General features: G+C 38.5%; 1 protein-coding gene across 13 annotated transcripts in view; it reads left to right on the plus strand.

Annotated features, from left to right (window-relative positions):
* Positions 1-16,417, plus strand: part of WDFY3 (WD repeat and FYVE domain containing 3) — a 279,689-nt gene that overhangs the window by 213,963 nt on the left and 49,309 nt on the right. For all 13 annotated transcript variants that reach the window (XM_058722008.1, XM_058721996.1, XM_058721995.1 and 10 more), the window contains 7 exons: positions 548-708; positions 1,795-2,024; positions 3,816-3,925; positions 5,925-6,107; positions 7,002-7,159; positions 8,254-8,331; positions 9,968-10,195. In XM_058722008.1, the coding sequence (XP_058577991.1) occupies positions 548-708; positions 1,795-2,024; positions 3,816-3,925; positions 5,925-6,107; positions 7,002-7,159; positions 8,254-8,331; positions 9,968-10,195 (1,148 nt within the window). The remainder of the gene's footprint in view (positions 1-547; positions 709-1,794; positions 2,025-3,815; positions 3,926-5,924; positions 6,108-7,001; positions 7,160-8,253; positions 8,332-9,967; positions 10,196-16,417) is intronic.

A 16,417-nucleotide genomic window follows, 5' to 3' on the forward strand; every position in this document is an offset into this window, starting at 1 on the left:
TGAAGAGAAGGGTAGTGAAGGTAATCGTGGAGGGAGGTGGAGGGAGGGAAAGGTGCCTCTTGGCCCCACCAGCGCTGATTGTAGTTTATTTTTCACAGTTGTTGTGAACCTCTTTAATGCACATAGTACTTCATTGTGCTTAAAGGTATAATCAAAACTTGAGTTTCATTTGACTGTTTTACCCTTTATTGTCACACAGAATCGATTCACAACTAATAACCTGACAGCTTTTTTCTCAGAGATCCTCTGTCACTGCCATTTTAAGTTGAGGAACTATTTGCTCATCACAGATGTTCTCAAAGCAATAAGAGACTTCACACTTTGAATCCATAACTCTTTTATCCTGCAGAAATGATTTCTTCCAACATTTGTCATGATTTCTGGCCATGAACATCATTTTCTTAAAGTAGTACATTAGAGTTAGTGGTCTTATTTCTAAATGTAGTAGATGAATTCATTTTACCTTAGCCTCATTTGTTTGAGATTCTGGTCTTATGCTGGTTGATATCAATTTTCTTAGATATTTTTTTTTCCTGCTTCAATTTAGGGGAAGATGCATCTCTGCCTATTACCAGCGGAGGAAGCTACCAGGTATTGGTGAACAATGTGTTTTATTTCACACAACGTGTGGTGGACAAGCTTTGGCAAGGCATGTTCAACAAAGAATCTAAACTTCTTATAGATTTTATAATTCAACTAATTGCACAGGTAACCCAATTTCACTATTAGTTTTAGAGTACATGTTTTCCTATTGAAAAACTTTTCCTAATATGTCAAAATTATTGGAAATAAGTGTAACTAATAAGATAACATTAACATTTACCTTAAAGCTCACCGTATTGAAAGTGAAGAAAAACTGTCAATTTGTAGCCCTTCCCTTCCTTACCCATAGCTGGTGCCAGTGTGTCCCTTGTAAAGTTGCCTAAGTTCCCTCAAGCTGTGGGCTCTCCCTGACCTCCCCACTGACACTGCTCTTTGCCACCCAGATAGCTTCCTTTTGGTTTAAATACCTTAAGTCAGGACAATTTGATGAGGTTTTTTTTGTTTTATTTTTACAGTATGATATATTTGTGTGTAAAGATTTAGAGAGCAGGAAGAGTTGATATTAAAGGCATATTTTCTCCTTGTAATTGAATCTTCACAAAATTCACTGTAGTTCTTTGAAGATGTCATTTTAGAGTATGTGTGTGTGTGTGTTTCTTTGACTAAAGAATGTTGGCCTGGTTTGGCACAAGTGATTAATCTTACTCAACACTTAATGTGGAAACTGGGAAATGCCATTATTGTGTGTTATTAGCATATGGTGCACAGATTCTTTCATGTGACCTAAGAATTTTTTTAAGCGTTAAATTTGTATTTATGCCAAAGAGAAAACTTTGCAAGTGAGGAAATGAAATGAGAATGTCAAAAGAAGTTTTTTACTAACATTTTAGGTTTGCTGTGTTTGTTTCTTCAGTAATTTTGAGTGGAGATCACTCCCCCTCACACGACTTTAGTGGTAGGACCTTCTCCCCGGATGGCACTTCCTCATGTCCTCTGGCAGGCTGCTCTGCCCACAGGAGTGGTAGCAGCTCTCCTCACTGGGGGGTGTAGCTCTCATCTCACTAAATTATGTATATGGCTCTCTTGGGATCTGAACCTCATATTAGCAAAAGCTTTTTGGTTTGTAGCTTAGCACGCCTGTGCTGAGCATGGCATTTGGTACATAATAAACCTAATGTTTCTGTGCGAATGATACACGGATCTTTTATTTCTGTCCATTCTACTAAATAAAGTATCTTTCATTATCTTTAGTCAAAAAGAAGATCACAGGGATTGTCACTTGATGCGGTTTATCACTGCCTCAATAGGACCATCTTGTACCAGTTCTCACGGGCACACAAAACCGTTCCACAGCAAGTGGCACTCCTAGATTCGCTCAGGGTCCTGACTGTAAACAGGAACTTGATCCTGGGACCTGGGAACCACGACCAGGAATTCATTAGCTGTCTGGCTCACTGCCTTATTAATCTACATGTTGGAAGGTAACTTTTTAATGTTCAGTTTGCCACCTTGAATTTATCTTTGATATTTTTCCACCAGAACTCTTTGTCCTACATTTTTGATAGTAACATTTTTTTTTTTTTTTTTAATTTTTTTTCAACGTTTTTTATTTATTTTTGGGACAGAGAGAGACAGAGCATGAACGGGGGAGGGGCAGAGAGAGAGGGAGACACAGAATCAGAAACAGGCTCCAGGCTCCGAGCCATCAGCCCAGAGCCTGACGCGGGGCTCGAACTCACGGACCGCGAGATCGTGACCTGGCTGAAGTCGGACGCTTAACCGACTGCGCCACCCAGGCGCCCCACATTTTTTTTTTAAATCTCAGTTTTAAAACTCTGTGGAAAATATGAAAGACAAGGGTTACATTTTTGCAACAAAATGAGTACTCTTTAATTTTCTGTATCTTTAAATTGGTCATTAATCACCTTATGTCACATATATAACTTAAGTTTTTATTTCTTAATTTTGAGAGAGAGAAAGCATGTGAGCAGGGGAAAGGCAGAGAGAGAGGGAGAGACAGTGTCAATCCCAAGCTGACAGCACAGAGCCTGACTCAAAGCTCCATCTCACGAACCATGAGATCATGACGCGAGCCGACATCAAAAGTCAGATGCTTAACCAACCGAGCCACCCCGGTGCCCCCACATGTATAATTTTAAAAGAAGAAAGTTTACTTTTTTTTTTTTTTTTTTTTTTTTTTTTTTTTTTTTTTAATTTTGAGAGAGACAGAGACAGCGTGAGTGGTGGAGGGGTAGAGAGAGCAGGAGAGAGAGAGAGAGAGAGAAAGAGAACCCCAAGCAGGCTCTGCACTGTCAACACAGAGCCCGATGCAGGACTCAAACCCACAAACCATGAGATCGTGACCTGAGCCTAAACCAAGAGTCAGACGCATAACTGACTGAGCCACCCAGGCTCCCCAAAGTTTACTTTTAAAATAAACAAAATACACATTGTTGGAGGTTAAGAGAGGTGAAAAGAATGCAATAAATAGATGCAGTGGTATATGTTAAATGGGTGAAATTAGTATTTTTCCATTGACTGCTTTGACAAATACGTATTCAGTGTCTGCTGGGGCCGGGCATTGAATTAGGGACTGGGATGAAATGTGAGCAAGAAGGAACCCATGGTGGGGTTTTGGAATATGCAGTCTAGGAGTAAAGATAGAAGTAAGCAAGACTGGTCAGGGTGCTAAGTCCTGTGCTAGAAGCATGGTGCTTTGGGAGCATGGAACACATGCCACTAACTGGAGGAGACACCTGCCAAGTTACAACTTGAACATGGTTAAGGAGGAGGTTAGCCCTCCAAAGGGGATAAGAGTGATGTAGAAAGAAGGAGCCATCTGTATGATTGCCCTGGAGGAGGCAAGAATGTGGCACTTAGGGGAAACTGCAAGTAATTGACTGCCACTGAAGCAAAAATGGTGGCATAAGAGACTGGAGGGAGGTGGTGCATAAACATATGAGCAGAATGTTCTTAAATGACCTTTTTATAATTTTTAGGTAAAAATGTTAATAGTGATCAGAAGGCATCTCGGTGCTGTTGTGTCTTTTTAATTACAGTTAGTCAAGTGGGTTTGTGAGATCACCCCTTTAAATGGCATTTTTGTGCTAAAGTAGGAAGTTCTGTTTTGTGCATCTGCTGAATGTCTGTCTGCCAATTATGGAACTTTGTAATAGAGCCCGCATTTACCTGTGTCTGCAGAGGTATACTTGGTCATTATGGTTTTCAGCTACAGTCATTTCCTTCATATAGTTTAAACTGGAATTTTTCAGCAACGTGGATGGGTTCGGACTGGAAGCAGAAGCCCGCATGACTACATGGCACATTATGATACCCTCTGACATTGAACCAGATGGTGGTTACAGCCAAGATATTAGTGAAGGTAATTGCCTCAATATGTTTTCTTCCTTTTCTCTCCCCACTCCTTCATTTCCAAGTTTTAAGATATACCCTGCCCTCTTCCAAAAAAATTCACTTAAGAGACGGCCAGGTGGTTCGGTCGGCTAAGTGTCCGACTTCGGCTCAGGTCATGATCTCGCAGTTTGTGGGTTCAAGCCCCGCATCGGGCTCTGTGCTGACAGCTCGGAGCCAGGAGCCTGCTTCAGATTCTGGGTCTCCCTCTCTCTGCCCTCCCCTACTGGCTGGCGCTCTCTGTGTCTCTCAAAAATAATAAACATTAAAAAAATTTTAAAAACCTCACTTGAGAAACTGTCAGCATTGACAACCAGCCCCCCAGTAGGTCACACCTGAATCCACACCTATATGCCCACCAACATCTAAATCAACCTGGTAGCTGTGGCTCTCCTTATGCCAAGATGGGTAAACCACTAACCGCTGATATTGCTAGCCCTCAGCATTTCATGGTAACACTGGGAGACTTGATATTTATTTACCTTTGCACAGCTGGTGGTGCAAATAGTGACTTGGCATTTGCCATTAAGAGAGCTGCCTATTGGTAGTGTCAGACATGTCACATTAGAGACAAATACTGCTTGAGACAGGTTGTCACTACTCTTCTTTTTTTTTTTTTTTTTTGTTTTGAGAAAGAGAAAGTGGGAGCAAACAGGGGAAGGGCAGAGGGAGAGAGAAAATCTCAAGCAGGCTCCATGCCCAGCACAGAGCCCAACTCCAGGCTTGATCTCCTATGGGATCATGATCTGAGCCAAAATCAAGGGTCCGACACTTAACTGACTGAGCCACCCAGGTCCCCCACTACTACTGTTTTTATTCTCTTTTAATCTAGTTTTCCCACTGATTTTTATAAGTATTGTGCATTAAAGTCTTTGGGGTGGATTGATTTCTAATTTCCATGTTGGTCCATAGAAAAGTCAGATAACTACAGTAGTGTTGGTCTCCCCAGCCATACAGTGTGGTGGTTTAGCATATGACTTTATCCTTTGGAAGGCCAACACTCACTCTTTCATTCATTTAAGCATTAATTTACTCTGTTTGCTTTCACTAACACATTTTGAAGCCCAGACACTGAGGAACAGTGACTGTTTTCACCCCATACGGAACTAACAGTTTAGAACGTTGGTTCTCAAAGCAGACTAACCACATCAGCATCATTTGAGAGCTTGTTAGAAAAACAGATTCTCTGGCCCCACTCAGATCTACTGAATCAGAAACTCTGGGCATGGAGACCAGCAGTCTGTTTTAACAGGCCATTCAGATGACTCTGATGCTTGGTAAAGATTGGTCTAGAGCAGGAGTCAGACAAATTAGCAAGGAATCCTTAGTAAGATGCAATTTAATAGTAAATATAAATATTCTTTTCAAATATTTGTTCTCTTTTTCCTTTTGCAAATTTAGGAACAAGTAACTTAATTTTCCACTTAAATAGATTTAAAAATTATTTTTAAATGGGGGTAAGTTTTTACATAGAAGAAGCTAGACAATAAAATTTCTGTGTATTCAATTTCTAGTTTTATAAGTAAAAATGCAGTCTTTTGCATACATATGAATATATATTTTTAAATTTTTTTTAATGTTTATTTTTGAGAGACAGAGACACAGTGTAAGCAGGGGAGGGGCAGAGAGAATCTGAAGCAGGCTCCAGGCTCTGAGCTGTCAGCACAGAGCCCAATGTGGAGCTTAAAAACACGAACTATGAGATCATGACCTGAGCCAAAGTTGGATGCTTAACTAACTGAGCCACCCAGGTGCCCCATAAACATATATATTTCTTAAGTTCTCCAAGTAACCAACCACTGTTTTGGTTATCTGAATAATAATTTTTACTGAGCTTAATATGATATGAAGCTTTTTTTTTTTTTGACAACTAAGTACCCTAGATGAGATTCTTAGATGTAAAACATGAAGAAAATTACTAACTACCTTTATATTGTGTTTTTGATAAGTTGCTTTTTTCCATTTCCTAGGGCGTCAGCTTCTTATAAAAGCTGTCAACAGAGTTTGGACTGAATTAATTCATAGTAAGAAACAAGCCTTGGAGGAGCTTTTCAAAGTCACTCTACCTGTGAACGAAAGGGGTCATGTGGACATAGCTATAGCAAGGCCGCTCATTGAAGAAGCTGGTTTAAAGTGTTGGCAGAATCATCTGGGTAAGAGAGTCCTCAGAGATGATATGAACAAGAGATTTTACATGCAACTGTTGGCTATGGGTACACTTTAGATATGTAATTAAAACTATCCCAAAAGGATATTATGATGGCAAAAGTGAAAGTTAACAGCCATTCTAGAATGGTTATGTTGAGATTTGGCTTTTTTTCCCCTCAGGTTTTTTTGTTGTTTTTTGTTTTGTTTTGTTTTGTTTTTAATCTGAGATGTGTTACCTACCCCTCTGCCATTTATAAATTTGTAAATAATACTCTGCCTGCAGATGTTCATTATGGTCACCATCTTGTCTACAAATCCATAATCCCTCTTCTGTAATTCTGAAATACAAAAACCCTGAAAATCCAAGGTTTTTTTCAGGAATTTGGTGCCCAAAATCACTTGTTAGCAAAGCCTAACCTATCTTGATTTATCCTACTTAGTATAAATATTCGCACATTTTGCTGCAGAAAAATTAATTTGTTCATTTTATGGTTTACTGTCATTGACCTTCTGTTGGTACTATATAATATATAGTGTATGTACTGTATCACTTTTTTAAAATCCAAAACATTCTACATTCCAGAGTATATGCAGCACCAAATATTTTAGATAGGGGGTTGTGAATTGTTGTTAACACAGAAACTGAATGCAGTTAAAGTAAGTTTGCATATTACTGCAGAGCTGTGAGGCTTCAGCCAAATGTAAATTCAACTAGTACAGTAATTCCCAAGCAGTTATCCATGTAAATGTGTAATATCTAAGAGAATGTCTGTGTCTGTAACGTCAGCTGCTTTTCATAACTACAAAATTGTGGTTTGTAACCATGACACAAAAGTGTTAAAAGTAAGACTGAGAAATACATGGAGAAATTGCAGAGTCATGTAATTTTAATTTCACAGCCCACGAGAAGAAATGCATAAGTCGAGGAGAAGCTCTAGCGCCCACCACGCAGTCCAAATTGTCCCGCGTGAGCAGTGGTTTTGGTCTTTCCAAGTTAACAGGATCAAGAAGGAATCGAAAGGAAAGTGGTCTTAACAAACACAGTCTTTCCACCCAGGTACGTTGTTTAGCTTCATCGATGGTACTATTAGAAATCTGTATTTCAAGGTTTAGTTGTAGTGTTTCATACAATACATTTAACATGTACAAGCATATGATTTGAAGTACAACTTTTGTGCATTGTTGCTTTAGAAGAGAGAAGGAAAGAACCCACATAATGAGAACGTCTCCCAACTGTCTATGATAAAATTGCGTTCTGAGTGTTGTGTATGCACAACCACTTCATAACTGGACCTGACATCCAGATACTGATCTGTGATCAGACAGTGGGTAATCTTTCCTAGTTTTTCCAAACTTCCAATAATTTTGTTACTGATAATTACATAAATTTTAAAGCAGTAGCAGAACAAAATGGTTTCTTTGTTCTTTAGTACCTTGTCATATATATCTGTGATTGATTTTTTCAAAACTCCTCTACCTATGTTAATTGCTTCTTCATCATACTTCCTCTGCCATCCCAGAATCTTAGGCAGCTGTGAGGGTCTGAGAGGAACAATATGTATCATTCACACATTCCATGTGTTAGGCCAGGTTCTCCAGGAAGCACACCTAGAGGGAGTTTGGTGCAAGGTGTTTATTCCAGGTGCCCTTGTGGTCCATATTTGTGGAAGGGTAAGAAAGGAAGCAGAATTGATCACAGGGAAACACTAGGTTACAAGGCAGGTCTGGCCTCAACTGACCTAAGTGGAGCTTTGGGGCCAAAACGGCCTGCCCCGGTTGACCTGTACTGAGCTGAAATAGCTGAACTTGCCTGCCTCCAAATCACCCCGTCATTAGGTTTGGGGTTCCCTGGCAGTTCTCTGCAGCTGTGGTGATCCCTGAAGGTGCTGATGGCACTCTCAAAAGCTGTAGGAGCAAGCATGTCCTTGAAGGGGCATTGAGCAGGGGAGGGCTGGGAGTGAATCTGTGTCCATCATGCAAGCCTCCATTAGATTCATCAGATAATTAATCTTTTAGGGTTTTGTTTATTTTGTAGTTGTGCCTTTAGCAGAATATTAATTTAATAAATAATTTGACATTATTTTAAGGCTAGTTAGCATTTTTCCAGGCAATCCATGAAATATTAACATCTCATTTTCCATCCATTGTTAGGAGATTTCTCAGTGGATGTTTACACATATTGCTGTTGTCCGTGACTTAGTAGATACACAATATAAGGAATATCAGGAGGTAAGAATTCGTAACTATAATAAAGGTTTGTTTTGTGTTCCTTGACTGAGAAAAGACTGTTTCTCATGATACTTTTTTAACCCGAAGAGTAAGTTGCTGAACTGCGTTCATCATCAGATGATGTTTTAAATTATCCCCGCCAGCTACTTTGGCCATTGGTTTTAAGACAGAAAAATTTGAACTTTCTAGAAGCAGATGGCATTGCAAAAAACAACAAACTGGAAATCACAACTAAATACCATTAATGTCAATGGTACTGACGTATTGCATGTGTTGTTCCTAATAAATATTAAAATACAAGAAAATCTGTCTCAGACTTAACAAGGAGACTATGAAAATATGCATCAAAGTCTCTGAAAAGTCTCTTAAAATTCAAAAAAAACTTGAAGATGAAATAATTTTTTTTCTTATAGTCACTTAGTGATTATGTTGGTAAGAAATAAATTCAGTGAGATCCTCTTGGTGAATTCATGATTACTCAAAAACTTATCCTAAATATTTTATTTCCAAAATGGCTGATTTAGATCTATTAAAGATTTCTGAATGCTGAACTGCTAATATTTTAGGAGCATACACTAGCTATTTGTTACAGGGTATTTACCTCCCCACCAAGAATACATTAAATACTACTATGATATTATGTAACTTCAAGATAATTCATTCTGTAATCTTCACTGTTAGCTGTAGAAAGAGATCTTTATTCTTTGATATTGTATTCTTCTATTCCATCATCAATCATTAAATGTGCAATATGTCTTGGGGCGCCTGGGTGGCTCAGTTGGTCAAGCGTCTGACTTCGCTCAGGTCATGAACTCACAGTTCATGAGTTTGAGCCCCGCATCGGGCTCTGTGCTGACAGCTTGGAGCCTGGAGCCTGCTTCAGATTCTGTGTCTCCCTCTCTCTCTGCCCCTCACCCGCTCACTCTCTGTCTCTCAAACATAAATAAACGTTAAAAAAAAATTTTTTTTAATGTGCTATATGTCTTGATATTTGATATATACCAAGAAGTTATACCAATTCAGAAATTTTCTTTTAAGTAAAGTGGTTTGGATCTATCCCAGTGGCCAACTGAAAATGGTTTTTCTTTTGTTCTTCTATGAATATCAAGTTATTTACCAGAACTGCATGTTTATATCCTTTACCTAAAATTTTTGGAAATGTTACCAAGTTTACCAGTAATGTGGTGTGCTGGCAGTATTTCTTGATCTGATTCACTAGATTTTCTCCTATCCAGGTTCTAGTACCTACCTGTTTTATAACTTGAGGGTGGGAAGGGGACTCATCCTTAAATTACTGTGTTTATCCATTAACTTACACTGAACTAATCATTGCAGTGTATTTTCATAAGGCACTGCACACTCTGCCTTGTATGTATCTGTCATATACTTGGTGCTAAAGTAATCACTTTGGCCACCATAAAAACCGTACCTTCTCACAAAATTAGTAGCCTGATGTTTTTTAACAATTTTATTGTTATAGAACAACAAATAAATGTAATTTTACTTATATACTATTGACTGAAATGGTATATACTGGTTTTGTTTCCAAATATTAACTTGGTTTTAAGTTATTTGTAGACTTTTAATTATTGCTCCCACTTTTGCTTGAAAACCAACCTGGACCCCCTCCCCGTAGCGCCAGCAAAATGCCCTGAAGTACGTGACAGAGGAGTGGTGCCAGATCGAGTACGAACTGTTGCGGGAGCGAGGGTTGTGGGGCCCCCCCATCGGTTCCCATCTAGACAAATGGATGTTGGAGATGACAGAAGGGCCCTGCAGAATGAGGAAAAAAATGGTGCGAAATGATATGTTTTATAACCATTACCCTTATGTGCCAGAAACGGAGCAAGAGACCAACGTGGCGGTGAGTATTCAGAGTTAAATGTTCGTAATGGCTCTTAAAAAATTTTTCCTCTTGGCAAGCATTCTCCTCTCAGGTCGTTTACCTAAAATCTCTAATTTAGGAACTTCACCGAACAGTGTCAGATTGATAACACAGGGTGGTGGGTGTGGGATGAAGCAGTGCAACAAGGCAGCGAGGAGACGCTATGACAGGCTCTGGGGCCGACTGCCAGGGTTTCCAGCCAGCCTCTGCCACTTCACTCGCTGAGTGACCTGGGACAGGCCACGAGCCACGCCAGGTTTCCGTTTCCTTGTGCCTGAAATGGAGAAAGTAACAGTCCCATCTCAAAAGCTGTTAGGACTCAGTTGGTTAAAATTAGAGAGGTACTTCTGTGGTGCTTATTTGTGTGCCAGAAAGCATTCCGAGTGACTTACGTAAATAAACAGTGGCACTAAGCAGTATCCTTTGAAGAAATACATCAGCTAAAGAATAATAGCCTGAATATCTATCTTTCTCTGTGTACCAAGAAACTTCATCACAGACTCCACAGGTTTAAAACACGGCAGAAGTTCTTTTTATTCAGAGAAGTCACCCTTTCCAAAGCCTTTCTTCAGACTTTTGCACATGACTAGAAAAATTTCGTCCAAGCCGATGATGGCACAGGAATCGTGTTTTTAAGTTTAGGGAAATACACTCTCCTGGGCGTGGCTAGCTGGCTCAGTCAGTTCCGGGTCGTGAGTTCAAGCCTCGCATTGGGTGTAGAGCCTACTTAAAAACAAAAACAAGCAAACAAACAGAAGAAAAGTATACTTTCCCAAGAAAGCCACTACAAGTTTAAAAGAGAAACCATAAGACTATAAAATCCACTGAGTTCAATTCTGAAAACCCTCTTAACATTTCAAAATAGTAATTCAACTCTTCAGTGTCCACTAATAATCCTTTGCCTCCAAAACGAAGTACACTTTTGTCCTTAGAAAACTCATGTTTATTGTAGAATCACAGCTTTGGAAGCTGAAAGGGGGTCTCACCTGTCATTTTATCCAGCTTCTTCATTCTGTTGTTTTAATGTTTAATCAATTGCAAAGACATTATTTATGAGGCATTTACCTGTGTTTGTACCTTGTCTCTGAAATGAAGTCCATATTTCACACTTGAGAGCACACCTGTGTTTGGACTAGCCACACTTCATGTGGTCAGTTGCTGCCATTCTAGACCAGAACAGCTCTAGAGAATTCCTGACTTTTAGACCACTGTTTCGTGACTTGTTCTTTTTTTTTTTTTTTTTTTTTAAACGTTTATTTATTTTTGAGACAGAGACAGAGCCAGAGCACGAACGGGGGAGGGTCAGAGAGAGAGAGGGAGACACAGAATCTGAAACGGGCTCCAGGCTCTGAGCAGTCAGCACAGAGCCTGACGCGGGGCTCGAACTCACATACCGCGAGATCGTGACCTGAGCCGAAGTCGGCGCCTAACCGACTGAGCCACCCAGGCGCCCCTCGTGACTTGTTCTTAATCTATACTCCTTTTTGATGAAAAATTCTTACATCTTCCTTTAATCTCATTTAAATTTTAAAAAATTAAAATTGTAGCTTTTAAAAAAATACAGTCTGGAAAAGCATCTTCTAAGATTTTCCTCCTCCCCAAGGATCTGATCACACTATGCTTCATGAAGACAGAATGGTGACGCTCTCTCAAGGGAATATATTCCATGCTGTGTTTCACTCCAGTATTTAGCTGTCTTTGAAATAAATCTAGTGTAAACTCCTATACCCAGTTAGAAACCCAGATCACTACAGATCACTAAAGAATATTTGGGGTTTGTTTTTGGATATGTGGTTAATAGAAAATGTTTAGAATCAAACACTTACCAACTGTAGAAGTTTTATTATATTGTATTAAAAACTTCATTTCAAAACCTTTCATGGTTTAAATACTTTCACATTCTTGACTTGATATTTGATTCTCTTGACAATTAAAGAAACTAAGATTTATAAAAGAAGCTTAGAACGTGGATCTTCTAATAAGTAGTTTGCGTTCTATAATGTGAGGGAAGCTTGCATTGTTCCAGTGACCCTTTTTTTCCTGCCAAAACCCTGGCTCTATTTATTTTGTACCCACTGATTTCACTACTGTTCTCATACTTCTTAGAATATACAGGGCTTCTAGGTGGCTCAGTGGGTTAAGCATCGGACTTCAGCTCAGGTCATGATGTCACAGTTCGTGGGTTTGAGCCTTGTGTTGGGCTCTGTGCTGACAGCTCAGAGCCTGGAGCCTGCTTCAGATTCTGTGTCTCCTTCTCTCTCTCTCTCTGCCCCTCCCATGCTCATGCTCTCTGTCTCTCAAAATGAATAAATGTTTAAAAAAATTTTTTAAAGAATATGGGTCTTAGACCTGCTAATAAATAGTTAAGATTTTTCAACATAACTTCCTAAAGTTCACTTTTCCCAGAGCTATTCCATTCTGTCAAGAATGTTATACTTGGTACAGCTGTAACTTAAAGCACCACAATCTCTAATACTAGTACACTATATTAAAAAAAATTAAAATCCACCCATATTTTGCAGCCTTTTACTAGCACCTACTTTTGTCTGAGCAAACCAGCAATACAGTCTCTAATTCTTAATCTTTTCTTCAAGTGAATAATTAAGACTTTAAGCCTGTAACAATCTGATAAAATATTTCTTGAGTCAACAGTCATTTAAATTGAATCCATTCAAGAATACTAAAATATAAGACAAATATGCTCTCCTAAAAATGTGACAAACCCACTATTTTTATTTAACTGAGGCATATGCTTTTGAGGCATATTTTTTTACTTATATAACCATATTTTTATATTGTTTATTCCTTTCCTTCTTTATAACAGTGTCATTCAACTTTATAGAAGTATATTTAAACTTCCGTATCAGATAAAAACAAAATAACCTATTCGAAGTTCACACAACCTTAGTATCATTAGCATTTTACGTAAGCAAAAGCGTTCACCATCCTAAGAAATCTAAACAGTCTCAGAAATAAGTATGTACCATATGGAACTTATTTTTCAGCCAGATGGGTTACATATTGGGAAATACAAGGCAGTCAAGAAAGGCTGCAGATACATTTACAGAAAAGGAAAGAGCAGGTGGGAAGGGGAGACAGTTACAGAATGTGGAATTTATGTGGCTTAGTCCATTCACGAGTCAAGGTTAATCTGAATCTGCTGTGATGAAATTTTCTGAATGACTAATTATTTTGGTTTTGCCAGTTCAGAATTCTTGTAAATTTAAAATGCCATTAAATGTCCACTTTTATTTTATGGAATATGCAGTCTGGCAATGTTTACAGCAAAGAAGATTCCAAAAAATAGAAGCAGCTGCTCTCCTACTGACTTGTATCATAAGATCAAAAAAGAAGAGTAGGTGCTTACGAAGCACAGTGAGCTTGATGCTCTGCAGAGCAGTTTACGTGCAGTTTCATTACATCTCATCACAGTCCTCTGAAGTATAGTTAGTACTGTTTTCCCAGTTACACAGAGGAGGCATCAAAACGTAGAGAAGTTCTAGGGTGCATCCAGTAAGTAGTAGAGTAAGACATAGTGAGTATATAGGATGACAGTTCCTCAGAAGTTGAATCACTTTTGAAAAAGAAGAGATTCTAACCTTTGATGGTTTTGTGACATTATTGGTGAACAGTGAATTTTTTCCAGACAGGAACAGTACGCTAGGTTTTGTGTCTCTAATGCTAACAGAGTATCAGGAACTTAATCAGTGTTGAATGAATGGACATATCAGCACTCTTTCTCCTGAAATTATAGACTTTTCCATTGCTTTCTCATTTAGCATTCTGTAGAATTTTCCTAATTCTGAAACTTTTCTAGTAAAAAGGGCTAGAGCCAAGTTATGACATTTAGGCCTAAAACTTATATAATTTGGGAGAGGGCTCTTCAAGAAAAGGAGTATAAACTTCGGGCTACAAAATTACTCAGACGCCTCTTTCCAGCCTTTTGAAAGGATCCCGTAGGAACTGAGAGCTGTTGAAGTTTAAGACTTTCCTTTTGGGGGGCGTCTGGGTGGCTCAGTAGTTTAATCATCAGACTTGATTTTGGTTCAGGTCATGGTCTTGCGGTTTGTGGGTTCAAACCCTGCGTTGGGCTTTGCACTGGCAGTTAGGAGCCTGCTTGGGATTCTCTCTGCCCCTCCCACTCACACTGTCTCTGTCTCTGTTCTCTCAAAATAAAAATAAAAAAGACTTTCCTTTTGGGATAATTTCCATTACTAAAACAGCTATGCTAAATTGCACTGTAATTCTATATTTTTTATTAAAGTTTTTTTTTTTTTTTTGAGAGAAAGTACATTCGTGAGTGGGGGAGGGGGAAGAGAGAGAGAATCCCAAGCAGACTTGGGGCTCGATTTCACAAATCATGAGATTATGACCTGAACCAAAATCACGAGTTGGACACCCAACTGACTGAGCCACCCCGGTGCTCCTGTAATTCTGTATTTTAGGTGGTAATGTCAGTTGTAGATGTTGTTAAGATGTGAGCAGAGGATATGATGAAAATATAAAATCCAGTGGCTTTTAAGCAATTGTGTCATTACTCTGAATCCTAAGTAAGGAGAATAAGATTCCATATTTTGCCATTTAAAAAAAAATTGTATTTAGATATGAAAACCAGGTTTTAATTCTGTGGTCTCCTTATTTTCACAGAATTTATTTTCATAGAATAATAATCTCAAACAAGTGTTCTATTATTTGCAATTACCACCAGGGTGAAGACCCCATTGCCTACCTATTAATTTCGGGCTGCTTGGGACAGAAGGGTAATCAACTTACTAGAAGCTTCCTTTTCTAATTAAGGGAGTCTCCTGTGGCTGCTGTCACATATATTTTTTGTTTAATATACAGATGTCACAGGATTCCTAGAAACTAAGCAACTCATTCAGGAAATGCCATTGTCAGCATTATAGAAAAATGTGAAGAAAAATGGCTGAAGAATTATTTTCTAGAAATTCTGACTTTGAAAGTTTTAGATTTCTGTGTAAACAATTATAATTTAGTTATAATTTTTTTTAGTAAAAGAGAGGTATGATAATATTAAAGTTATTGGTATAGCATATCTCTTTACTATTGATTGAATGCTGTGCCTTGTAGTGAAACAAGAGCCTCAGTGAGTGGATCAATGAGCAAGTATGTATTAGACTGGCACTGTACCCTATGCTGCAGGGAAAATAAAGAGTGTGCATTTCAGACCCTGCCAGCATTCTGGTTGGTGATAAATAGTGGACATCAAAGTTGCATTTGCCAATAGGAATTTGTTCATTTTGCTATATTGGTCTATCACACATCCAGCAATCTATCTTAGTCTTTTTTAATGAATTTCAGAGAGAGTTGCAGAGTCAGTACCCTTCACCCCTTAATATTCCACATGCATATCAATAATTAGAATTCAGTTTTTGTTTATAATTCTTTTTTTATTGGCATAAATTTTACATACATTGAGATATACAAATCTTAAGTACCATTGTATATTCACATGTGTGTATTTTATACTCGTGTAGCCAGTACCCTTACCAAGATAGAGATCATGGATATATATTTTAAAGATTATTCTTCATTACAAGGTATGCTTTTAAAAGTTTGCTTTTAAAGATAAACATTTATTAAAACCATGTGAAGTATTTGAAAGAATGCCCAGTAGTCCAGTGTGTGTTTTGCCTAGGGAAGAAACCCTTGTGAAGTCATTTTGCTGACGCATGTTTACCGTGGGGAAAGGTACTAGAAATCAACTCCAGATAAGAAGGAAGAAAAATTGGGAGTAGTTCTTGGGTGCATCATTGTCTGTATGTAGCTATCCGTGTATGTTTACATGCATAAGCCCAACACGACAGCTCAAAAGAAATTGCCTTCTTGTTAGTTGAGATTTTATTCTGAGAATAAAATATATAGCTGCCACCTAATATTTTTGGAAGTGCTCTTTACAAAACTTTTGGCCTGGAGACTGATGGCCCAGTCTCCCTTTTGCTTTCAGCCATTCTGGGGTTGTAGGTGGGAAAGTAGTAAAGAAAGTAGGGCATTGGGCTTTTATGGGAGGAAAGCACCTCATGATTTCTGTGGTGTGGGGTTTTGGAGATAATGGTGTAAACCAGTTACTCCCGTTATGAAACAGATGTAAGGATAAGCACAGTGAAAGGCAGGTGGAAGGTAATAGCTAGCATTAGATTCTATTATCCAGTTTTCTGTTTTTTTCCTTTTGAAGCCATA

This window comes from Neofelis nebulosa, chromosome 3, assembly GCF_028018385.1.
Source record: "Neofelis nebulosa isolate mNeoNeb1 chromosome 3, mNeoNeb1.pri, whole genome shotgun sequence".
Classification (NCBI taxonomy): domain Eukaryota; kingdom Metazoa; phylum Chordata; class Mammalia; order Carnivora; family Felidae; genus Neofelis; species Neofelis nebulosa.